This window comes from Gorilla gorilla, chromosome 8 (assembly GCF_029281585.2).
Source record: "Gorilla gorilla gorilla isolate KB3781 chromosome 8, NHGRI_mGorGor1-v2.1_pri, whole genome shotgun sequence".
Classification (NCBI taxonomy): Eukaryota; Metazoa; Chordata; class Mammalia; order Primates; family Hominidae; genus Gorilla; species Gorilla gorilla.
Window position 1 is genome coordinate 81883423 of NC_073232.2, and position 25624 is coordinate 81909046.

At 35.1% G+C, this 25624-nt stretch overlaps 1 protein-coding gene across 1 annotated transcript in view; it reads right to left on the bottom strand.

Moving 5' to 3' along the window:
* Positions 1-25624, bottom strand: part of ANKRD30A (ankyrin repeat domain 30A) — a 147350-nt gene that overhangs the window by 30701 nt on the left and 91025 nt on the right. Inside the window, exons 42-49 of the mRNA XM_063709690.1 lie at positions 24141-24202; positions 22499-22589; positions 19725-19786; positions 18083-18173; positions 15314-15375; positions 13672-13762; positions 10902-10963; positions 9260-9350 (exon numbers count right to left, since the gene is read on the bottom strand). Of these exons, the coding sequence (XP_063565760.1) occupies positions 9260-9350; positions 10902-10963; positions 13672-13762; positions 15314-15375; positions 18083-18173; positions 19725-19786; positions 22499-22589; positions 24141-24202 (612 nt within the window). The remainder of the gene's footprint in view (positions 1-9259; positions 9351-10901; positions 10964-13671; positions 13763-15313; positions 15376-18082; positions 18174-19724; positions 19787-22498; positions 22590-24140; positions 24203-25624) is intronic.

The following is a 25624-nucleotide window of genomic DNA, read 5'->3' on the forward strand; positions in this document are numbered from 1 at the left end:
ACAAGAACAGAAAACCAAACACTGCATGTTCTCACTCATAAGTGGGAGTTGAACAATGAGAACATATGGACACAGGGAGGGGAACATCACACACCAGGGACTGTTGGGGATGAGGGGCTGGGGGAGGGGTAGCGTTAGGAGAAATACCTAATGCAGATGATGGGTTGATGGGTACAGCAAACCACCATGGAATGTGTATACCTATGTAACAAACCTGCATGTTCTGCACATGTAACCTAGAACTTAAATTATAATATAAGAAAATCTTTTTAACTAGGAATGACAGTATACTGATTCTGGCAAAGGTTCAAAGGAAATTTTTATGTAAAAGATCCAACTCTCTTTTGCCAAAATATAAATGATGTCAACAATAGGAAAATAAAATCTAGTCAGTGTCAAAAAAAATATAATATCTCAAGAAAAAATAGTTAACCTGCATTGCCCTAAATATATAAAAGAAGATTAAGTCATAGTTAAAAGTCTTCCTACAATGAAAAGTCCAGGAAAAGAATCCTACACTGGTGAGTTCTACCAAATATTTTAGAAAAAAAGAGATATAATTCTAAACAAACTCGACCCCTAAAATAAAAGAAAGTATGACATAGTTTGGATGTGTGTCCCCACCAAAATCTCCCATTGAAATGTCATCTCCAATGTTGGCAGTAAAGCTTGGTGAGAGGTGAATGCATCATGAGGGAAGATTTCTCACAAATAATTTAGCACCATGCCTTTGGTGCTGTACTCACAATAGTGATCCTCATGAAAATTGGTCCTTTAAACATGCATGGCACCTCCCACCTCTCTCTCTTGCTCCTGCTCTGGCCATGTGATGTGCAAGTTCTTCCTCACGTTCCACCATAATTGTAAGCTTCCACAGGCCTCCCCAGAAGCACAGCCCCATGTTATGCTTCCTGTACAACCTGTAGAACTGTGCGCCAATGAAATCTATTTCCTCATAAATTACCCAATCTCAGGTATTTCTCTATAGCAATGCACAAATAGCCTAATACACAGTACATTTCAACTCATTGTATAATGCTAGCATTACTCTAAATCAAAACCAGATGATATTATTACAAACAAGAGAACTGCCTTATGAACATGATTGCAAAAATTCAACCAATTTGTGAAGCAATAATGATAACCTTAGAAAGATGAGTGTATACACTGTGCTATAGTCATACAATGGAATATTACTAAGGACTCAAAAAAGATGAACTATCAAGCTATGAAAAGACATGAAAAGACTTAAATGCATATTTCTAAAAATGACATTATCCAGAAAACAAAATTATGTATAGATAGAGTAAAAAGATCAGTGGTTGCCAAAGGGTTGAGGAATAAAGTCATGTGCTGATATCCTGTGTTTTTTCAGCTTTCAGAACTTTTGGCTCATCTTTCTAATCTGAAAAGAGAGTCACTTCTTCTATTTAAGTTTACTTTCACTTGCTTGAGACATGTTATCACCTTGGAGGGTGTGGCTTTAACATATGATGAAGAATGCAATTTGTTTCTGAGTGCTGTCAGGGGAGTCAGCCTCTGTATGATTCTTTTGGTTATATGTAAACTTAGTATGGTGGTTTTCCCAAATGCTAGTTCTCATGGCAGCATACTGGGCAGGTGAGAAGGCCCTCAATTTGCTGCAGAAATGAGAAAGTGGAGGTCTCAAGAAGCCTACATCATTTTCCTATCCACACTTGAGTCAGCAAATTTTGTAATGGGGTGTGCAGTGCAACCTCCCAGCCAACAAATGGTGACCGCAGGTTAGAATGTACTGTGGCAGAAGCGGATAAGAATATGCTTTGTCTTTGTTTTACCGGTAGGAACTCTCTGTTGCCTCAAGTTATCGGCAAGTCTGTGTAATGCCCAGTGCCCTGAATTCTCTACTCAGCTCCAGAAAGAAGGACGAAGCTGAGCAAAACTACACTGACAAGCTGGACTGGACTGACAAAACTGGCTTGATGTTTGGATACCCTAATGAGGGGCACAGGCACCAGCCAAGACAAGGGTCTCAGGAAAAGCTCTTAGTGAATTGCAAAGAGGCTCCCAGAGGAAAGAGAAAATGCAGCATCAGTTCTATGTCCTGAGTGGTCATGAATGGCTCTGCTTCCTTATCAAAACCCTGACCTAAGACTCATAAAGAGCTCGTATGATTTTTTTTTTCTTCAAAAAAGCAGTCTCTTGTCTTCCTTTCCCCACAAAAAAACACACTATGTCTGATAGTCACCATTTACCCAGATACGTTTAATTAAATATCAACCCTCATTTTCTTTCAGGAATTAATATTTTACCATTACTTTCTTTAATTGACTCAGCAAACTTTATGACATAGTTTGTTTTCCAGGATAAATTATTCATCAATAAGATTCTTCAAAGATATATATACTTTTCTATCAATGAAATTTATGTCTAGTCATTTAAAGTTTAAAGAGGTATGAGACTATTCTGTCAATGAATTATACAGACATGGACTTTAAAACACTTTATTGAATATATTTTCAAAAAACTATTATAATGATAATGATATAGTCTCTTTCTAATGCACCAATATATTAAGAATGTACTTGTGATAAATGTACTTTGGATAAATATATTAGAAATTTATATAAAAATAATAGCCGTAAGTGACCTAATTTTTCACAAGTTAAAAAAAAAAGTCTAGGTTCAAACTATATCAAAAGTGTGCAGAGTCCCAGGTGACAAAAAGTAAGTATGTAACTATTTTCCTTCATAAACAAAAACATTGAGTTTAAAATTTTTAAGTGACAAAAGAAAAAAGCAAAGAACACACAAGGAAAATTTTACAAGCCATTTAATCATTTAGAGCCCATTTATCCTATGGCATCTATGAATCTCACGCATGGCTAACATATACTGGTTATAAATTGTGAGAGTTTCTGAAGTACAAGATACACTTCAGAATCACTTATATCATTAAATTACAAACATTCATCATATTCTTTAATTTATCTTATAATTGAGAAGGTACACAGTTACAATGAGAGTTTAGCTGAATGTAAAATTGATGTCTCATCAACGAAAGTATAATGAATTTATGAGTATGGATGTATATTAGAAAATAATGGTAAATAAAATATTCATTGTTTTTCGTACACGTGGTGTAATTTTATGCCTACATTTTTTTGCATCCTCTCACTTATCCATCTGAATGTTTTTTGATCCCCTCATGTAAGAGGGCATACAAAACTCATAAAGAAAATAATGTATAAAAAACTTTCAATATTGAAATATGTATTCAACAACTTAATTGTTAAATATTAAGTATAAATAACCATTTTTATTTTGAAATCAGTATAATATTTATGTAAAAATCAGTTTTAGTATTCAAGTAATAAATTTAGCATTTTGTTTGTTTCTAAAATCAGTCTGATTTGATTTATCATGTTAGTCTCTAAGAAATTTTTATTTTTTCATTTTTATTTTTTTTGAGATGGGAGTCTCACTCTGCCACCCAGGCTGGAGTGCAGTGGAGAAATCTCAGCTCACTGCAGTCTCTGCCCCCTGGGTTCAAGCAATTCTCCTGCCTCAGCCTCCTGAGTAGCTGGGTTTACAGGCATGTGCTACCAAGCCCAGCTAATTACTTTTTGTATTTTTAGTAGAGACTGGGTTTCACCATGTTGGCCAGGCTGGTCTCGAACTGCTGACCCCAAGTGATCTGCCCGCCTTGGCCTCCCAAAGTGCTGGGATTACAGGCATGAGCCACCGGGCCCAGCCTTCTTTTTTTTTTTTTTTTTTTTTTTTTTTTTTTTTTTTTTTTTTTTTTGAGACGGAGTCTTGCTTTGTCGCCCAGGCTGGAGTGCAGTGGCGCGATCTCGGCTCACTGCAAGCTCCGCCTCCCGGGTTCACGCCATTCTCCTGCCTCAGCCTCCCGCGTAGCTGGGACTACAGGCGCCCGCCACCACGCCCGGCTAATTTTTTGTATTTTTTAGTAGAGACAGGGTTTCACTGTGTTAGCCAGGATGGTCTCGATCTCCTGACCTCGTGATCCGCCCGCCTCGGCCCCCCAAAGTGCTGGGATTACAGGCGTGAGCCACCGCGCCCGGCCTACCAGCCTTCTAACAGATTTTATAAAGCAGCAATTTTACAAAAAAAAGCCCTATGGATTCATATTCAAATTTATCTCACTTAAATAAATAATATCAACAAAACATATCTCTATGAATCCTGAAAGTAACAGAGAAGAGTAATGAGTCACTGTGGGAGTCGCCAAATCTAGTAATACCTCCTTCTTCCAATACTCTCCAGAGCACACACAATCTCATCTTCTGGAGTGCAAACATTCCAAATGCATCTGAAGTGAATTCACTCAAGTTTCCTTCTCAGAAACCTCAAAATTAAGTTCTTAGCTTCTTCCCCCCTCCCACTTCATGCCTCACAATTGCTATTCTTTAGCAAAATAATCTCCGGATCTGTGGTCTTGATTCTTTCCCTTCAACACTTTTTAAAATAAATTTTCCTACCAGTTTCTTTCTCTTGTTCAGAAGTAATATCGTGCATCTATAAATTCTGTTTTTGCTTTTTAACCTCTTTCTTCTCCTCTTCTGGCTAAAAACATACTCAGATATAAAATCAAAATAATGCTTTCCCTTGACTCTGTTATGTCTTGACATTCTATCCAATTGCTCTTCTTCCAAATTATTTCAATGAAAACTCTATACCTTCGCTACTCAGTGTACAGTCCAAGAACCACCAGCATCAGCATCATCTGAGAATTTATTAAAATTGCATGACCTCAAGTCTGCTGAATCAGAATGTGCACTGTTAACAGGTTTTATAGCACATTTCTTAAAGTTTGAAAACTTCTAGACAATACTGAAAAAATATATACATGTGTGTCTGCTCATATATGCTTATATTCACCAATAATAGATAAAACACAGCTTCACATAGTCAGGTAATTCCATCTCCAATGTCTTCCACAAGCGTGTAAGTACCGGCGGAAATTTTTTTTGTTGTTATTATACATTAAGTTCTAGAGTACATCTGCACAACGTGCAGGTTTGTTACATATGTATACACGTACCATATTGGTGCACTGCACCAATTAACTCATCATTTACATTAGGTATTTCTCTTAATGCTATCCCTCCCACATGCCCCCACCCCATGACAGGCCCCCGTGTGTGATGTTGCACTTCCTGTGTCCAAGTGTTCTCATTGTTCAATTCCCACCTATGGGTGAGAACATGTGATGTTTGGTTTTCTGTCCTTGCGATAGTTTGCTCAGAATGATGGTTTCCAGCTTCATCCATGTCCCTACAAAGGACATGAACACATCCTTTTTTATGGCTGCAGAGAATTCCATGGTGTATATGTGCCACATTTTCTTAATCCAGTCTATCATTGATGTATATTTGGGTTAGTTCCAAGTCTTTGCTATTGTGAAGAGTGCTGCAATAAACATATGTGTGCATGTGTCTTTACAGTAGCATGATTTATAATCCTTTGGGTATATAACCAGTAATGGGATCCCTGGGTCAAATGGTATTTCTAGTTCTAGATCCTTCAGGAATCACCACACTGTCTTCCACAATGGTTGAACTAGTTTACACTCCCACCAACAGTGTAAAAGCGTTCCTATTTCTCCACATCCTCTCCAGCACCTGTTGTTTCCTGACTTTTTAATGATCACCATTCTAACCGGTGTGAGATGATATCTCATCGTGGTTTTGATTTGCATTTCTCTGATGACAGGTGATGATGAGGATTTTTTCATGTGTCTGTTGTCTGCATAAATATCTTCTTTTGAGAAGTGTCTGTTCATATCCTTTGCCCACTTTTTCATGGGGTGTTTGATTTTTTTCTTGTAAACTTGTTTAAGTTTTTGTAGATTCTGGATATTAGCCCTTTGTCAGATGGGTAGATTGCAAAAAGGTTTCCTGTTCACTCTCATGGTAGTTTCTTTTGCTGTGCAGAAGAAGCTCTTTAGTTTCATTAGATCCCATTTGTCAATTTTGGCTTTTGTTGCCATTGCTTTTGGTGTTTTAGTCATGAAGACTTTGCCCATGCCTTTGTCCTGAATGGTATTGCCTAGGTTTTCTTCTAGGGTTTTTATGGTTTTAGGTCTAACATTTAAGTCTTTAATCCATCTTGAATTAATTTTTGTATAAGTTGTAAGGAAGGGATCCAGTTTCAGCTTTCTACATATGGCTAGCCAGTTTTCCCAGCACCATTTATTAAATAGGGAATCCTTTCCCCATTTCTTGTTTTTGTCTGGTTTATCAAAGATCAGATGGTTGTAGATGTGTGGTTCTGTTCCATTCATCTATATCTCTGTTTTGGTATTAATACCATGCTGTTTTGGTTACTGTAGCCTTGTAGTATAGTTTGAAGTCAGGTAGTGTGATGCCTCCAGCTTTGTTCTTTTGGCTTAGGATCGTCTTGGCACTGCAGGCTCTTTTTTGGTTCCATATGAACTTTAAAGTAGTTTTTCCAATTCTGTGAAGAAAGTCATTGGTAGCTTAATGGGGATGGCATTGAATCCATAAATTACCTTGGGCAGTATGGCCATTTTCACGATATTGATTCTTCCTATCCATAAGCATGGAACGCTCTTCCATTTGTTTGTGTCCTCTTTTATTTCGTTAAGCAGTGGTGTATAGTTCTCCTTGAAGAGGTCCTTCACATCCCTTGTAAGTTGGATTCCTAGATATTTTATTCTCTTTGAAGCAATTGTGAATGGGAGTTCACTCATGATTTGGTTCTCTGTTTGTCTGTTATTGGTGTATAAGAATGCTTGTGATTTTTGCACATTTATTATGTATCCTGAGACTTTGCTGAAGCTGCTTAGATCAGCTTAAGAAGATTTCGGGCTGAGACAATGGGGTTTTCTAAATATACAATCATGTCATCTGCAAACAGGGACAATTTGTCTTCCTCTTTTCCTTATTGAATACCATTCATTTCTTTCTCCTGTGTGATTGCCCTGGCCAGAACTTCCAACACTATGTTGAATAGCAGTGGTGAGAGAGGGCATCCCTGTCTTGTGCCAGTTTCCAAGGGAATGCTTCCAGTTTTTGCCCATTCGGTATGATACTGGCTGTGGGTTTGTCATAAATAGATCTTATTATTTTGAGATACATCCCATCAACACCTAGTTTATTGAGAGTTTTTAGCATGAAGTGCTGTTGAATTTTGTCAAAGGCCTTTTCTGCATCTATTGAGATAATCATGTGGTTTTTGTTTTTGGTTCTGTTTATATGATGAATTATATTTATTGATTTGCATATCTTGAACCAGCCTTGCATCCCACGGATGAAGCCAACTTGATCATGGTGGATAAGCTTTCTGATGTGCTGCTGGATTCGGTTTGCCAGTATTTTATTGAGGATTTTTGCATTGATGTTCATTAGGGATACTGGTCTAAAATTCTGTTTTTTTGTTGTGTCTCTGCCAGGCTTTGGTATCAGGATGATGCTGGCCTCATAAAATGAGTTAGGGAGGATTCCCTCTTTTTCTATTGATTGGAATCATTTCAGAAGGAATGGTATCAGCTCCTCCTTGTACCTCTGGTAGAATTCGGCTGGGAATCTGTCCAGTCCTGGACTTTTCTTGGTTGGTAGGCTATTAATTATTGCCTCAATTTCAGAGCCTGTTATTGGTCTATTCGGGGATTCTCCTTCCTGGTTTAGTCTTGGGAGGGTGTAGCTGTCCAGGAATTTATCCATTTTTTCTAGATTCTCCAGTTTATTTGCATAGAGGTGTTTATAGTATTCTCTGATGGTAGTTTGTATTTCTGTGGGATCGGTGGTGATATCCCCTTTATCATTTTTTATTGTGTCTATTTGATTCTTCTCTCTTTTCTTCTTTATTAGTCTTGCTAGCAGTCTATCATATTAGTTAATCTTTTCAAAAAACCAGCTCCTGGATTCATTGATTTTTTGAAGGATTTTTTGTGTCTCTATCTCCTTCAGTTCTGCTCTGATTTTAGTTATTTCTTGCCTTCTGCTAGCTTTTGAATGTGTTTGCTCTTGCTTCTCTAGTTCTTTTAATTGTGATGTTAGTGTATCAATTTTAGATCTTTCCTGCTTTCTCTTGTGGGCATTTAGTGCTATAAATTTCCCTCTACACACTGCTTTAAATGTGTCCAACAGATTCTGGTATGTGGTGCCTTTGTTCTCATCGGTTTCAAAGAACATCTTTATTTCTGCCTTAATTTCGTTATGTACCCAGTAGCCATTCTGGAGGAAGTTGTTCAGTTTCCATGTAGTTAAGTGGTTTTGAGTGAGGTTCTTAATCCTGAGTTCCAGTTTTATTGCACTGTGGTCTGAGAGACAGTTTGTGATAATTTCTGTTCTTTTACATTTGCTGAGGACAGCTTTACTTCCATCTATAATTTCTATTGCGTTGCCCCTTTCTTCTTCTCCGCTGGCTAAAAACATACTCAAAAATAAAAGTAACACAATGCTTTCTTCTGACCCTTTTCTGTCCTGACCTTCTATTCAATTGCTATTCTTCCACATTTTTCCCACAAAAGGACTCTCCTCAGCTACACAGAGCAAGGTACAAGGACCACCAGCATCAGCATCACCTGAGAACTTATTAAAAATGCAGAATCCCAAGTCAGCTGAATCACAGTGTGAATTATTAACTAGGTTTTACGCTGATTTTCTATGAAAATTTCTGGTCTATACGGAGTGTATATGACAAATTATATACATGTGTGGCCGTGCAGATATGCTTATTCTCACCTATGGCAAATAGAACACAGCTCTCCATGGTCAGGTGCTTCCATCCCTAATGGCTTCCCACCAGTGAGAAAGACATTAAGAGTCAGAATATTTTAGCTGTAATTCTCTGGTAAATTTTGGTACTAGAAGGTCACTTTATATTCTTCCCAAATTTCTAACCATACCCGATCTTTTCCTAAACAATCATTTCATTTTATCATCCTCCATTACATAAACCTGCTTCTTGTTCCTTCATGTACTCTCTGTACGCTCTGTCTTTCTCAGTCCTCATTTGCTCTATTACTACTTTCTTCTTTCTTATTTTCTCATTTTCCTCAGGTCTTGCAATATCTTGAATTTAAACTAATAATTCAGCTCCTCTTCAGCACTCTCAATATAGTCTGTTGCCAACGCCTGATGAGACACATAGCTTATGACCATTGCACTTCTCTTTCTTTCCATGGTTTGCATTTAGGAGGTAATTTTCTTCAGCTACTAGAGGATATCCTTCCTCATCAGTTTAGAGAAATATTTGGTCAAATGATTTTTAAATATAAAACGGTTCTTACCTTCTAATTTTCCATTTATTTTATCTATTTCTTTTTGATGTGTAGCCTTGGGTAAACACAAAACCTTCTGTGAAACAGTCTCACGGAGACTCTGTTAAAAGTAATAGCAATAAATAATTTCAATGGATAAATCCTAGTAATGAAGAGTATCAAAATTTCCTAATTAAATTCTTTTCTAAAAACACAATTTCCTCCTTTGCAAACAATTCGACTTAAGAGCAGATACATGTAGAAAACCAACACATTTTGATAGAAAACCTCACATAACCCTCTCTACATCAAGCTCATCTTTACGTTCATGTGGCCATTAACTCGGTGACTGAGCAGGAAAAACAAATCACCTTCACAAAAAAATTCACTCGTGCATATTTCAAAAACTATCTCTCTTAAAAATATTCACTCGTGCATTTAACTCGGTGACTGAGCAGGAAAAACAAATCACCTTCACAAAAAAATTCACTCGTGCGTATTTCAAAAACTATCTCTCTTAAAAATATCTACCTTATGTTCTAGTCCTCATCAAAAATAAATAAGACATTTCAAACAAAATACAGCACATTTGCTACTTGCCAGGACACATACAGCATTAAACATTTAAAACATTCACGATCATAGAACTGTTTAGTGTTAAAAATCATGCATGTCACGAAGAGAACTTTTAGAGTCTGTCATAGAATGTATGTACAGAATTTGAAAAAGCTGCTTTCTTTCGGTAAACAGGGGCTTAAAATAAGCAGCATGTTTTTGACAAAAATTTTGGTGATAGAAAAAGTGTTTGAATAGAATGTAAATGCAGTAAGAAAAAAAGTTACGTCACATCTAAATGAAAGCAAACAAGTGTTAAAGTCTTTTTGTCTAATAAAATATCAGATAAAATCTACCTATTGACTTCCACCCTTTGCTGTTACCAACAGGCAGCAGCTGCTTGTTTCTAAGAGGTCAGATACCTTCTATGTCTTTCCGCCGTTGTGATCTTAAAATACATCACTATTATTTGACGCTCATGCTGCTGCAGCTTGACTGCCATAAGGGGACTCAAGGAGTTCTATTTGTGAAAATATAATTTACATTTTTCAAAAGACTACTCAACCAATACGCTTGTTATTATACTCCCACAAGGTTTCCTATTCCTCATGCTTTTCTTTCTGCTGAAATGTTCCTTCAGATCTATACTGAACAATAAACATATGTCAACACGTTCAAGTCCCAGGCATTAACTTTTCAGGTCCCAACTTTTACAATATTGCAGTTTAAAGTGTCTCTCTATGAATACAATTAGAACTTTTGTACCTCTAGATATAAGACAGAATCATATATTTGCCCATAGCTGGACTCAGTGTCATTCTTTTGCTTTTAGATAAACGTACTCCAGACCCCATGTGAATTTCTAGTGAATTCTAAGCCCTAGTTTTTACACTATACCACTTTGGCTTCTTAAATTAATCGTACAAATTCCCAGAATTTCACTGTGAAGCAGTAGTCTACTTAGCACATAGATACTCCATTAAGCATATACTGAAAAATATCAAAAATAATTTGGGGGTGACACATGCAGAGGTGAGAAAATAAAGTCTAAGCATCTGATTTTATGTTTTCATATCATGCAATACTAATATTTAAAAAAATCAACAACACATGGTACCTCAGTATCCCAAGAATTTTCTTCATAGTCCTTTTGTTTGGATTCTGATGGGAGTATCTCATCTATGAAAGGTTAATCACAGATACATTCATGAGCACATTTCTCTACTAAAAATTTTAAAAACATATACAAATCTACTTTCATTCACGAATCTGTGGTTTTTCCTCTGTGGCCCGTGTATTCTTTTTGTTGATTACAATGACTACTTCCACAGTCATTCCAATAGAATTGAAATCTAAAAAGTCTGACAATTAACGTTATTTCATTAGAATGCAGAAAAATAGAAATTTGACTAACTTGTATGAATTATCTCTTCACAAAGCAGTCACATCCTATTCTCCTGTGAAACACAGTATGCCCTAGGTTTCCTGTTCATTCAGAAAACTGTAATTACCTATCATCTCTCATTTCTTTGTTACTTTTCATTTGGTAGTATTACTTTCATTGATTGACTCAGCAATCTCTCTTACACAGGTCTTCAAAAAAGATGATTTATCAATGAATAAGATGTTTTAGAAATATTAACTTTTTGATGTCAGTCAACTGTATGTCCAACCCTTTTACATTTCAGTATGCTATGACAGTGTATTGGGTGTGTTTTGCGTGTGTATATGCTTTAGGAAGATAAGCTTAAAAAACTTTTATTGCATATAAATTAAGAACTGCTTCATTTACAATGACACACTTCTTCCCTAATGCAACAATATCTTCAGAGTGTTAATACCAATATGTATATGCTGACTGATAAGGAGAAAACTGATCTGGAATCACAGGAGCAAATCATGACACTGAGAAAATAAATGCAAAAGCTGAACGTAGGATGCTACACCATGTGTCTTTAATGCAACACATTATAATAATTTATATCATTGCATTAGAAACATTCACCATGTTCTTTAATATGTCCTGTCATTGAGAAGCCACACAGTTCGGATGAGAGTTCAGCTGAATGTAGAATTGACATCTCATCAGAAAAACTGTTATGAATTGATCAGCTTGGATATATACTTAGAGCATCATATTAAATATAAATATTCATTGATTTTCATACCCATATACTGGAATAGTATGCCAACATTTTTGTAATTTCTAGCTTAGTCATCTCAATATCTCTTAATCCACTCATGCAGGAAGACGTACAAATCTCATCAGGAATAGCAAATTTAATAAGCTTTCAATATTGATGTATTTCATTTAAATTTACTTACAACAGACTTTTAAATATTAATAACATTTTCTATGTAAAAATCAGTAAAATACCTATGAATAAAAACAATTTAGGTATTCAAGTCATAAATTCAGAGTTTTATGGTTTTCAAAATTAGTCTGGTTTCGTGTATCATGTTATTTACTACTGAGGTTTTATAAAATGGCAATTTTACCAACTCAATTTGCTTCCTTAAAAATAAAGCCAAGGTTCTTACATTCAACTATATCTTATTCAAATTGTGAACGTCAAAAACATACATACATACATACATACATACATACATACATCTATATATATCTATATACTCATGCCTCATAGTAATAAAGAATATTAATGAGTCACTGAGGTTTAGTCCAGTTCCAGTAATCCTCATGATTCCAGTAGTCTCCAGAGCACCCACACTCTAACATTCTGCAGTAAAACTTTTCTAAATGCTTCCGAAGTGAGCTGACTCCATTTTCCTTCATAGAAAATCCAAAATCATCTAGCTGGCTTCTCTCTGGTCCCCTGCTTCCTGCCTCACAATCTCTCTGTTTAGCAAAAATAATCACTAGACTTGTGCTCTTGATTCTTCCCATTCGACACCTGTTAAAATTATTTTTTCCCACTCTTTCCTTTTCCTTTGTTGAGTGGTAGTATCTTCCATCTATAATTGCTATTGCGTTGCCCCTTTCTTCTTCTCCCCTGACTAAAAACATCCTCAAAGTTAAGAGCACCATAATGCTTTCTCCTGACCTTTTCTGTCCTGACCTTCTATCCAATTGTTCTTCTTCCACATTTTTCCCACGAAAGGCCTCTCCTCTTGCTACCCAGAGCAAGGTCCAAGGACCACCAGCATCAGCATCGCCTGAGAACTTACTGAAAATGCAGAATCCCTAGTCGGCTGAATCTCACTGTGCATTGTTAACAAGGTTCTCAGCTGACTTTCTAAAGTTTGAAAACCTCTGGTCTATACGGAGTGTATATGACAAATTATATACATGTGTGGCCGTGCAGATATGCTTATTCTCACCTATGGCAAATAGAACACAGCTCTCCATGGTCAGGTGCTTCCATCCCTAATGGCTTCCCACCAGTGAGAAAGACATTAAGAGTCAGAATATTTTTGCTGTAATTCTCTGGTAAATTTTGGTACTAGAAGGTCACTTTATATTCTTCCCAAATTTCTAACCATACCCGATCTTTTCCTAAACAATCATTTCATTTTATCATCCTCCATTACATAAACCTGCTTCTTGTTCCTTCATGTACTCTCTGTACGCTCTGTCTTTCTCAGTCCTCATTTGCTCTATTACTACTTTCTTCTTTCTTATTTTCTCATTTTCCTCAGGTCTTGCAATATCTTGAATTTAAACTAATAATTCAGCTCCTCTTCAGCACTCTCAATATAGTCTGTTGCCAACGCCTGATGAGACACATAGCTTATGACCACTGCACTTCTCTTTCTTTCCATGGTTTGCATTTAGGAGGTAATTTTCTTCAGCTACTAGAGGATATCCTTCCTCATCAGTTTAGAGAAATATTTGGTCAAATGATTTTTAAATATAAAACGGTTCTTACCTTCTAATTTTCCATTTATTTTATCTATTTCTTTTTGATGTGTAGCCTTGGGTAAACACAAAACCTTCTGTGAAACAGTCTCACGGAGACTCTGTTAAAAGTAATAGCAATAAATAATTTCAATGGATAAATCCTAGTAATGAAGAGTATCAAAATTTCCTAATTAAATTCTTTTCTAAAAACACAATTTCCTCCTTTGCAAACAATTCGACTTAAGAGCAGATACATGTAGAAAACCAACACATTTTGATAGAAAACCTCACATAACCCTCTCTACATCAAGCTCATCTTTACGTTCATGTGGCCATTAACTCGGTGACTGAGCAGGAAAAACAAATCACCTTCACAAAAAAATTCACTCGTGCATATTTCAAAAACTATCTCTCTTAAAAATATTCACTCGTGCATTTAACTCGGTGACTGAGCAGGAAAAACAAATCACCTTCACAAAAAAATTCACTCGTGCGTATTTCAAAAACTATCTCTCTTAAAAATATCTACCTTATGTTCTAGTCCTCATCAAAAATAAATAAGACATTTCAAACAAAATACAGCACATTTGCTACTTGCCAGGACACATACAGCATTAAACATTTAAAACATTCACGATCATAGAACTGTTTAGTGTTAAAAATCATGCATGTCACGAAGAGAACTTTTAGAGTCTGTCATAGAATGTATGTACAGAATTTGAAAAAGCTGCTTTCTTTCGGTAAACAGGGGCTTAAAATAAGCAGCATGTTTTTGACAAAAATTTTGGTGATAGAAAAAGTGTTTGAATAGAATGTAAATGCAGTAAGAAAAAAAGTTACGTCACATCTAAATGAAAGCAAACAAGTGTTAAAGTCTTTTTGTCTAATAAAATATCAGATAAAATCTACCTATTGACTTCCACCCTTTGCTGTTACCACCAGGCAGCAGCTGCTTGTTTCTAAGAGGTCAGATACTTTCTATGTCTTTCCGCCGTTGTGACCTTAAAATACATCACTATTATTTGACGCTCATGCTGCTGCAGCTTGACTGCCATAAGGGGACTCAAGGAGTTCTATTTGTGAAAATATAATTTACATTTTTCAAAAGACTACTCAACCAATACGCTTGTTATTATACTCCCACAAGGTTTCCTATTCCTCATGCTTTTCTTTCTGCTGAAATGTTCCTTCAGATCTATACTGAACAATAAACATATGTCAACACGTTCAAGTCCCAGGCATTAACTTTTCAGGTCCCAACTTTTACAATATTGCAGTTTGAAGTGTCTCTCTATGAATACAATTAGAACTTTTGTACCTCTAGATATAAGACAGAATCATATATTTGCCCATAGCTGGACTCAGTGTCATTCTTTTGCTTTTAGACAAACGTACTCCAGACCCCATGTGAATTTCTAGTGAATTCTAAGCCCTAGTTTTTACACTATACCACTTTGGCTTCTTAAATTAATCGTACAAATTCCCAGAATTTCACTGTGAAGCGGTAATCTACTTAGCACATAGATTCTCCATTAAGCATATACTGAAAAATATCAAAAATAATTTGGGGGTGACACATGCAGAGGTGAGAAAATAAAGTCTAAGCATCTGATTTTATGTTTTCATATCATGCAATACTAATATTTAAAAAAATCAACAACACATGGTACCTCAGTATCCCAAGAATTTTCTTCATAGTCCTTTTGTTTGGATTCTGATGGGAGTATCTCATCTGTAAAAGGTTAATCACAGATACATTCATGAGCACATTTCTCTACTAAAAATTTTAAAAACATATACAAATCTACTTTCATTCACGAATCTGTGGTTTTTCCTCTGTGGCCCGTATATTCTTTTTGTTGATTACAATGACTACTTCCACAGTCATTCCAATAGAATTGAAATCTAAAAAGTCTGACAATTAACGTTATTTCATTAGAATGCAGAAAAATAGAAATTTGACTAACTTGTATGAATTATCTCTTCACAAAGCAGTCACATCCTATTCTCCTGTGAAACACAGTATGCCCTAGGTTTCCTGTTCATTCAGAAAACTGTAATTACCTATCATCTCTCATTTCTTTGTTACTTTTCATTTGGTAGTATTACTTTCATTGATTGACTCAGCAATCTCTCTTACACAGGTCTTCAAAAAAGATGATTTATCAATGAATAAGATGTTTTAGAAATATTAACTTTTTGATGTCAGTCAACTGTATGTCCAACCCTTTTACATTTCAGTATGCTATGACAGTGTATTGGGTGTGTTTTGCGTGTGTATATGCTTTAGGAAGATAAGCTTAAAAAACTTTTATTGCATATAAATTAAGAACTGCTTCATTTACAATGACACACTTCTTCCCTAATGCAACAATATCTTCAGAGTGTTAATACCAATATGTATATGCTGACTGATAAGGAGAAAACTGATCTGGAATCACAGGAGCAAATCATGACACTGAGAAAATAAATGCAAAAGCTGAACGTAGAATGCTACACCATGTGTCTTTAATGCAACACATTATAATAATTTATATCATTGCATTAGAAACATTCACCATGTTCTTTAATATGTCCTGTCATTGAGAAGCCACACAGTTCAGATGAGAGTTCAGCTGAATGTAGAATTGACATCTCATCAGAAAAACTGTTATGAATTGATCAGCTTGGATATATACTTAGAGCATCATATTAAATATAAATATTCATTGATTTTCATACCCATATACTGGAATAGCATGCCAACATTTTTGTAATTTCTAGCTTAGTCATCTCAATATCTCTTAATCCACTCATGCAGGAAGACGTACAAATCTCATCAGGAATAGCAAATTTAATAAGCTTTCAATATTGATGTATTTCATTTAAATTTACTTACAACAGACTTTTAAATATTAATAACATTTTCTATGTAAAAATCAGTAAAATACCTACGAATAAAAACAATTTAGGTATTCAAGTCATAAATTCAGAGTTTTATGGTTTTCAAAATTAGTCTGGTTTCGTGTATCATGTTATTTACTACTGAGGTTTTATAAAATGGCAATTTTACCAACTCAATTTGCTTCCTTAAAAATAAAGCCAAGGTTCTTACATTCAACTATATCTTATTCAAATTGTGAACGTCAAAACATACATACATACATACATACATACATACATACATCTATATATATCTATATACTCATGCCTCATAGTAATAAAGAATATTAATGAGTCACTGAGGTTTAGTCCAGTTCCAGTAATCCTCATGATTCCAGTAGTCTCCAGAGCACCCACACTCTAACATTCTGCAGTAAAACTTTTCTAAATGCTTCCGAAGTGAGCTCACTCCATTTTCCTTCATAGAAAATCCAAAATCATCTAGCCGGCTTCTCTCTGGTCCCCTGCTTCCTGCCTCACAATCTCTCTGTTTAGCAAAAATAATCACTAGACTTGTGCTCTTGATTCTTCCCATTCGACACCTGTTAAAATTATTTTTTCCCACTCTTTCCTTTTCCTTTGTTGAGTGGTAGTATCTTCCATCTATAATTGCTATTGCGTTGCCCCTTTCTTCTTCTCCCCTGACTAAAAACATCCTCAAAGTTAAGAGCACCATAATGCTTTCTCCTGACCTTTTCTGTCCTGACCTTCTATCCAATTGTTCTTCTTCCACATTTTTCCCACGAAAGGCCTCTCCTCTTGCTACCCAGAGCAAGGTCCAAGGACCACCAGCATCAGCATCGCCTGAGAACTTACTGAAAATGCAGAATCCCTAGTCGGCTGAATCTCACTGTGCATTGTTAACAAGGTTTTCAGCTGACTTTCTAAAGTTTGAAAACCTCTGGTCTATACGGAGTGTATATGACAAATTATATACATGTGTGGCCGTGCAGATATGCTTATTCTCACCTATGGCAAATAGAACACAGCTCTCCATGGTCAGGTGCTTCCATCCCTAATGGCTTCCCACCAGTGAGAAAGACATTAAGAGTCAGAATATTTTTGCTGTAATTCTCTGGTAAATTTTGGTACTAGAAGGTCACTTTATATTCTTCCCAAATTTCTAACCATACCCGATCTTTTCCTAAACAATCATTTCATTTTATCATCCTCCATTACATAAACCTGCCTCTTGTTCCTTCATGTACTCTCTGTACGCTCTGTCTTTCTCAGTCCTCATTTGCTCTATTACTACTTTCTTCTTTCTTATTTTCTCATTTTCCTCAGGTCTTGCAATATCTTGAATTTAAACTAATAATTCAGCTCCTCTTCAGCACTCTCAATATAGTCTGTTGCCAACGCCTGATGAGACACATAGCTTATGACCATTGCACTTCTCTTTCTTTCCATGGTTTGCATTTAGGAGGTAATTTTCTTCAGCTACTAGAGGATATCCTTCCTCATCAGTTTAGAGAAATATTTGGTCAAATGATTTTTAAATATAAAACGGTTCTTACCTTCTAATTTTCCATTTATTTTATCTATTTCTTTTTGATGTGTAGCCTTGGGTAAACACACAACCTTCTGTGAAACAGTCTCACGGAGACTCTGTTAAAAGTAATAGCAATAAATAATTTCAATGGATAAATCCTAGTAATGAAGAGTATCAAAATTTCCTAATTAAATTCTTTTTTAAAAACACAATTTCCTCCTTTGCAAACAATTCGACTTAAGAGCAGATACATGTAGAAAACCAACACATTTTGATAGAAAACCTCACATAACCCTCTCTACATCAAGCTCATCTTTACGTTCATGTGGCCATTAACTCGGTGACTGAGCAGGAAAAACAAATCACCTTCACAAAAAAATTCACTCGTGCATATTTCAAAAACTATCTCTCTTAAAAATATTCACTCGTGCATTTAACTCGGTGACTGAGCAGGAAAAACAAATCACCTTCACAAAAAAATTCACTCGTGCGTATTTCAAAAACTATCTCTCTTAAAAATATCTACCTTATGTTCTAGTCCTCATCAAAAATAAATAAGACATTTCAAACAAAATACAGCACATTTGCTACTTGCCAGGACACATACAGCATTAAACATTTAAAACATTCACGATCATAGAACTGTTTAGTGTTAAAAATCATGCATGTCACGAAGAGAACTTTTAGAGTCTGTCATAGAATGTATGTACAGAATTTGAAAAAGCTGCTTTCTTTCGGTAAACAGGGGCTTAAAATAAGCAGCATGTTTTTGACAAAAATTTTGGTGATAGAAAAAGTGTTTGAATAGAATGTAAATGCAGTAAGAAAAAAAGTTACGTCACATCTAAATGAAAGCAAACAAGTGTTAAAGTCTTTTTGTCTAATAAAATATCAGATAAAATCTACCTATTGACTTCCACCCTTTGCTGTTACCACCAGGCAGCAGCTGCTTGTTTCTAAGAGGTCAGATACTTTCTATGTCTTTCCGCCGTTGCGACCTTAAAATACATCACTATTATTTGACGCTCATGCTGCTGCAGCTTGACTGCCATAAGGGGACTCAAGGAGTTCTATTTGTGAAAATATAATTTACATTTTTCAAAAGACTACTCAACCAATACGCTTGTTATTATACTCCCACAAGGTTTCCTATTCCTCATGCTTTTCTTTCTGCTGAAATGTTCCTTCAGATCTATACTGAACAATAAACATATGTCAACACGTTCAAGTCCCAGGCATTAACTTTTCAGGTCCCAACTTTTACAATATTGCAGTTTAAAGTGTCTCTCTATGAATACAATTAGAACTTTTGTACCTCTAGATATAAGACAGAATCATATATTTGCCCATAGCTGGACTCAGTGTCATTCTTTTGCTTTTAGACAAACGTACTCCAGACCCCATGTGAATTTCTAGTGAATTCTAAGCCCTAGTTTTTACACTATACCACTTTGGCTTCTTAAATTAATCGTACAAATTCCCAGAATTTCACTGTGAAGCGGTAATCTACTTAGCACATAGATTCTCCATTAAGCATATACTGAAAAATATCAAAAATAATTTGGGGGTGACACATGCAGAGGTGAGAAAATAAAGTCTAAGCATCCGATTTTATGTTTTCATATCATGCAATACTAATATTTAAAAAAATCAACAACACATGGTACCTCAGTATCCCAAGAATTTTCTTCATAGTCCTTTTGTTTGGATTCTGATGGGAGTATCTCATCTGTAAAAGGTTAATCACAGATACATTCATGAGCACATTTCTCTACTAAAAATTTTAAAAACATATACAAATCTACTTTCATTCACGAATCTGTGGTTTTTCCTCTGTGGCCCGTATATTCTTTTTGTTGATTCCAATGACTACTTCTACAGTCATTCCAATAGAATTGAAATCTAAAAAGTCTGACAATTAACGTTATTTCATTAGAATGCAGAAAAATAGAAATTTGACTAACTTGTATGAATTATCTCTTCACAAAGCAGTCACATCCTATTCTCCTGTGAAACACAGTATGCCCTAGGTTTCCTGTTCATTCAGAAAACTGTAATTACCTATCATCTCTCATTTCTTTGTTACTTTTTATTTGGTAGTATTACTTTCATTGATTGACTCAGCAATCTCTCTTACACAGGTCTTCAAAAAAGATGATTTATCAATGAATAAGATGTTTTAGAAATATTAACTTTTTGATGTCAGTCAACTGTATGTCCAACCCTTTTACATTTCAGTATGCTATGACAGTGTATTGGGTGTGTTTTGCGTGTGTATATGCTTTAGGAAGATAAGCTTAAAAAACTTTTATTGCATATAAATTAAGAACTGCTTCATTTACAATGACACACTTCTTCCCTAATGCAACAATATCTTCAGAGTGTTAATACCAATATGTATATGCTGACTGATAAGGAGAAAACTGATCTGGAATCACAGGAGCAAATCATGACACTGAGAAAATAAATGCAAAAGCTGAACGTAGAATGCTACACCATGTGTCTTTAATGCAACACATTATAATAATTTATATCATTGCATTAGAAACATTCACCATGTTCTTTAATATGTCCTGTCATTGAGAAGCCACACAGTTCGGATGAGAGTTCAGCTGAATGTAGAATTGACATCTCATCAGAAAAACTGTTATGAATTGATCAGCTTGGATATATACTTAGAGCATCATATTAAATATAAATATTCATTGATTTTCATACCCATATACTGGAATAGTATGCCAACATTTTTGTAATTTCTAGCTTAGTCATCTCAATATCTCTTAATCCACTCATGCAGGAAGACGTACAAATCTCATCAGGAATAGCAAATTTAATAAGCTTTCAATATTGATGTATTTCATTTAAATTTACTTACAACAGACTTTTAAATATTAATAACATTTTCTATGTAAAAATCAGTAAAATACCTACGAATAAAAACAATTTAGGTATTCAAGTCATAAATTCAGAGTTTTATGGTTTTCAAAATTAGTCTGGTTTCGTGTATCATGTTATTTACTACTGAGGTTTTATAAAATGGCAATTTTACCAACTCAATTTGCTTCCTTAAAAATAAAGCCAAGGTTCTTACATTCAACTATATCTTATTCAAATTGTGAACATCAAAAACATACATACATACATACATACATACATACATACATACATCTATATATATCTATATACTCATGCCTCATAGTAATAAAGAATATTAATGAGTCACTGAGGTTTAGTCCAGTTCCAGTAATCCTCATGATTCCAGTAGTCTCCAGAGCACCCACACTCTAACATTCTGCAGTAAAACTTTTCTAAATGCTTCCGAAGTGAGCTCACTCCATTTTCCTTCATAGAAAATCCAAAATCATCTAGCCGGCTTCTCTCTGGTCCCCTGCTTCCTGCCTCACAATCTCTCTGTTTAGCAAAAATAATCACTAGACTTGTGCTCTTGATTCTTCCCATTCGACACCTGTTAAAATTATTTTTTCCCACTCTTTCCTTTTCCTTTGTTGAGTGGTAGTATCTTCCATCTATAATTGCTATTGCGTTGCCCCTTTCTTCTTCTCCCCTGACTAAAAACATCCTCAAAGTTAAGAGCACCATAATGCTTTCTCCTGACCTTTTCTGTCCTGACCTTCTATCCAATTGTTCTTCTTCCACATTTTTCCCACGAAAGGCCTCTCCTCTTGCTACCCAGAGCAAGGTCCAAGGACCACCAGCATCAGCATCGCCTGAGAACTTACTGAAAATGCAGAATCCCTAGTCGGCTGAATCTCACTGTGCATTGTTAACAAGGTTCTCAGCTGACTTTCTAAAGTTTGAAAACCTCTGGTCTATACGGAGTGTATATGACAAATTATATACATGTGTGGCCGTGCAGATATGCTTATTCTCACCTATGGCAAATAGAACACAGCTCTCCATGGTCAGGTGCTTCCATCCCTAATGGCTTCCCACCAGTGAGAAAGACATTAAGAGTCAGAATATTTTTGCTGTAATTCTCTGGTAAATTTTGGTACTAGAAGGTCACTTTATATTCTTCCCAAATTTCTAACCATACCCGATCTTTTCCTAAACAATCATTTCATTTTATCATCCTCCATTACATAAACCTGCCTCTTGTTCCTTCATGTACTCTCTGTACGCTCTGTCTTTCTCAGTCCTCATTTGCTCTATTACTACTTTCTTCTTTCTTATTTTCTCATTTTCCTCAGGTCTTGCAATATCTTGAATTTAAACTAATAATTCAGCTCCTCTTCAGCACTCTCAATATAGTCTGTTGCCAACGCCTGATGAGACACATAGCTTATGACCATTGCACTTCTCTTTCTTTCCATGGTTTGCATTTAGGAGGTAATTTTCTTCAGCTACTAGAGGATATCCTTCCTCATCAGTTTAGAGAAATATTTGGTCAAATGATTTTTAAATATAAAACGGTTCTTACCTTCTAATTTTCCATTTATTTTATCTATTTCTTTTTGATGTGTAGCCTTGGGTAAACACACAACCTTCTGTGAAACAGTCTCACGGAGACTCTGTTAAAAGTAATAGCAATAAATAATTTCAATGGATAAATCCTAGTAATGAAGAGTATCAAAATTTCCTAATTAAATTCTTTTTTAAAAACACAATTTCCTCCTTTGCAAACAATTCGACTTAAGAGCAGATACATGTAGAAAACCAACACATTTTGATAGAAAACCTCACATAACCCTCTCTACATCAAGCTCATCTTTACGTTCATGTGGCCATTAACTCGGTGACTGAGCAGGAAAAACAAATCACCTTCACAAAAAAATTCACTCGTGCATATTTCAAAAACTATCTCTCTTAAAAATATTCACTCGTGCATTTAACTCGGTGACTGAGCAGGAAAAACAAATCACCTTCACAAAAAAATTCACTCGTGCGTATTTCAAAAACTATCTCTCTTAAAAATATCTACCTTATGTTCTAGTCCTCATCAAAAATAAATAAGACATTTCAAACAAAATACAGCACATTTGCTACTTGCCAGGACACATACAGCATTAAACATTTAAAACATTCACGATCATAGAACTGTTTAGTGTTAAAAATCATGCATGTCACGAAGAGAACTTTTAGAGTCTGTCATAGAATGTATGTACAGAATTTGAAAAAGCTGCTTTCTTTCGGTAAACAGGGGCTTAAAATAAGCAGCATGCTTTTGACAAAAATTTTGGTGATAGAAAAAGTGTTTGAATAGAATGTAAATGCAGTAAGAAAAAAAGTTACGTCACATCTAAATGAAAGCAAACAAGTGTTAAAGTCTTTTTGTCTAATAAAATATCAGATAAAATCTACCTATTGACTTCCACCCTTTGCTGTTACCACCAGGCAGCAGCTGCTTGTTTCTAAGAGGTCAGATACTTTCTATGTCTTTCCGCCGTTGCGACCTTAAAATACATCACTATTATTTGACGCTCATGCTGCTGCAGCTTGACTGCCATAAGGGGACTCAAGGAGTTCTATTTGTGAAAATATAATTTACATTTTTCAAAAGACTACTCAACCAATACGCTTGTTATTATACTCCCACAAGGTTTCCTATTCCTCATGCTTTTCTTTCTGCTGAAATGTTCCTTCAGATCTATACTGAACAATAAACATATGTCAACACGTTCAAGTCCCAGGCATTAACTTTTCAGGTCCCAACTTTTACAATATTGCAGTTTAAAGTGTCTCTCTATGAATACAATTAGAACTTTTGTACCTCTAGATATAAGACAGAATCATATATTTGCCCATAGCTGGACTCAGTGTCATTCTTTTGCTTTTAGACAAACGTACTCCAGACCCCATGTGAATTTCTAGTGAATTCTAAGCCCTAGTTTTTACACTATACCACTTTGGCTTCTTAAATTAATCGTACAAATTCCCAGAATTTCACTGTGAAGCGGTAATCTACTTAGCACATAGATTCTCCATTAAGCATATACTGAAAAATATCAAAAATAATTTGGGGGTGACACATGCAGAGGTGAGAAAATAAAGTCTAAGCATCCGATTTTAAGTTTTCATATCATGCAATACTAATATTTAAAAAAATCAACAACACATGGTACCTCAGTATCCCAAGAATTTTCTTCATAGTCCTTTTGTTTGGATTCTGATGGGAGTATCTCATCTGTAAAAGGTTAATCACAGATACATTCATGAGCACATTTCTCTACTAAAAATTTTAAAAACATATACAAATCTACTTTCATTCATGAATCTGTGGTTTTTCCTCTGTGGCCCGTATATTCTTTTTGTTGATTCCAATGACTACTTCTACAGTCATTCCAATAGAATTGAAATCTAAAAAGTCTGACAATTAACGTTATTTCATTAGAATGCAGAAAAATAGAAATTTGACTAACTTGTATGAATTATCTCTTCACAAAGCAGTCACATCCTATTCTCCTGTGAAACACAGTATGCCCTAGGTTTCCTGTTCATTCAGAAAACTGTAATTACCTATCATCTCTCATTTCTTTGTTACTTTTTATTTGGTAGTATTACTTTCATTGATTGACTCAGCAATCTCTCTTACACAGGTCTTCAAAAAAGATGATTTATCAATGAATAAGATGTTTTAGAAATATTAACTTTTTGATGTCAGTCAACTGTATGTCCAACCCTTTTACATTTCAGTATGCTATGACAGTGTATTGGGTGTGTTTTGCGTGTGTATATGCTTTAGGAAGATAAGCTTAAAAAACTTTTATTGCATATAAATTAAGAACTGCTTCATTTACAATGACACACTTCTTCCCTAATGCAACAATATATTCAGAGTGTTAATACCAATATGTATATGCTGACTGATAAGGAGAAAACTGATCTGGAATCACAGGAGCAAATCATGACACTGAGAAAATAAATGCAAAAGCTGGACGTAGGATGCTACACCATGTGTCTTTAATGCAACACATTATAATAATTTATATCATTGCATTAGAAACATTCACCATGTTCTTTAATATGTCCTGTCATTGAGAAGCCACACAGTTCGGATGAGAGTTCAGCTGAATGTAGAATTGACATCTCATCAGAAAAACTGTTATGAATTGATCAGCTTGGATATATACTTAGAGCATCATATTAAATATAAATATTCATTGATTTTCATACCCATATACTGGAATAGTATGCCAACATTTTTGTAATTTCTAGCTTAGTCATCTCAATATCTCTTAATCCACTCATGCAGGAAGACGTACAAATCTCATCAGGAATAGCAAATTTAATAAGCTTTCAATATTGATGTATTTCATTTAAATTTACTTACAACAGACTTTTAAATATTAATAACATTTTCTATGTAAAAATCAGTAAAATACCTACGAATAAAAACAATTTAGGTATTCAAGTCATAAATTCAGAGTTTTATGGTTTTCAAAATTAGTCTGGTTTCGTGTATCATGTTATTTACTACTGAGGTTTTATAAAATGGCAATTTTACCAACTCAATTTGCTTCCTTAAAAATAAAGCCAAGGTTCTTACATTCAACTATATCTTATTCAAATTGTGAACGTCAAAAACATACATACATACATACATACA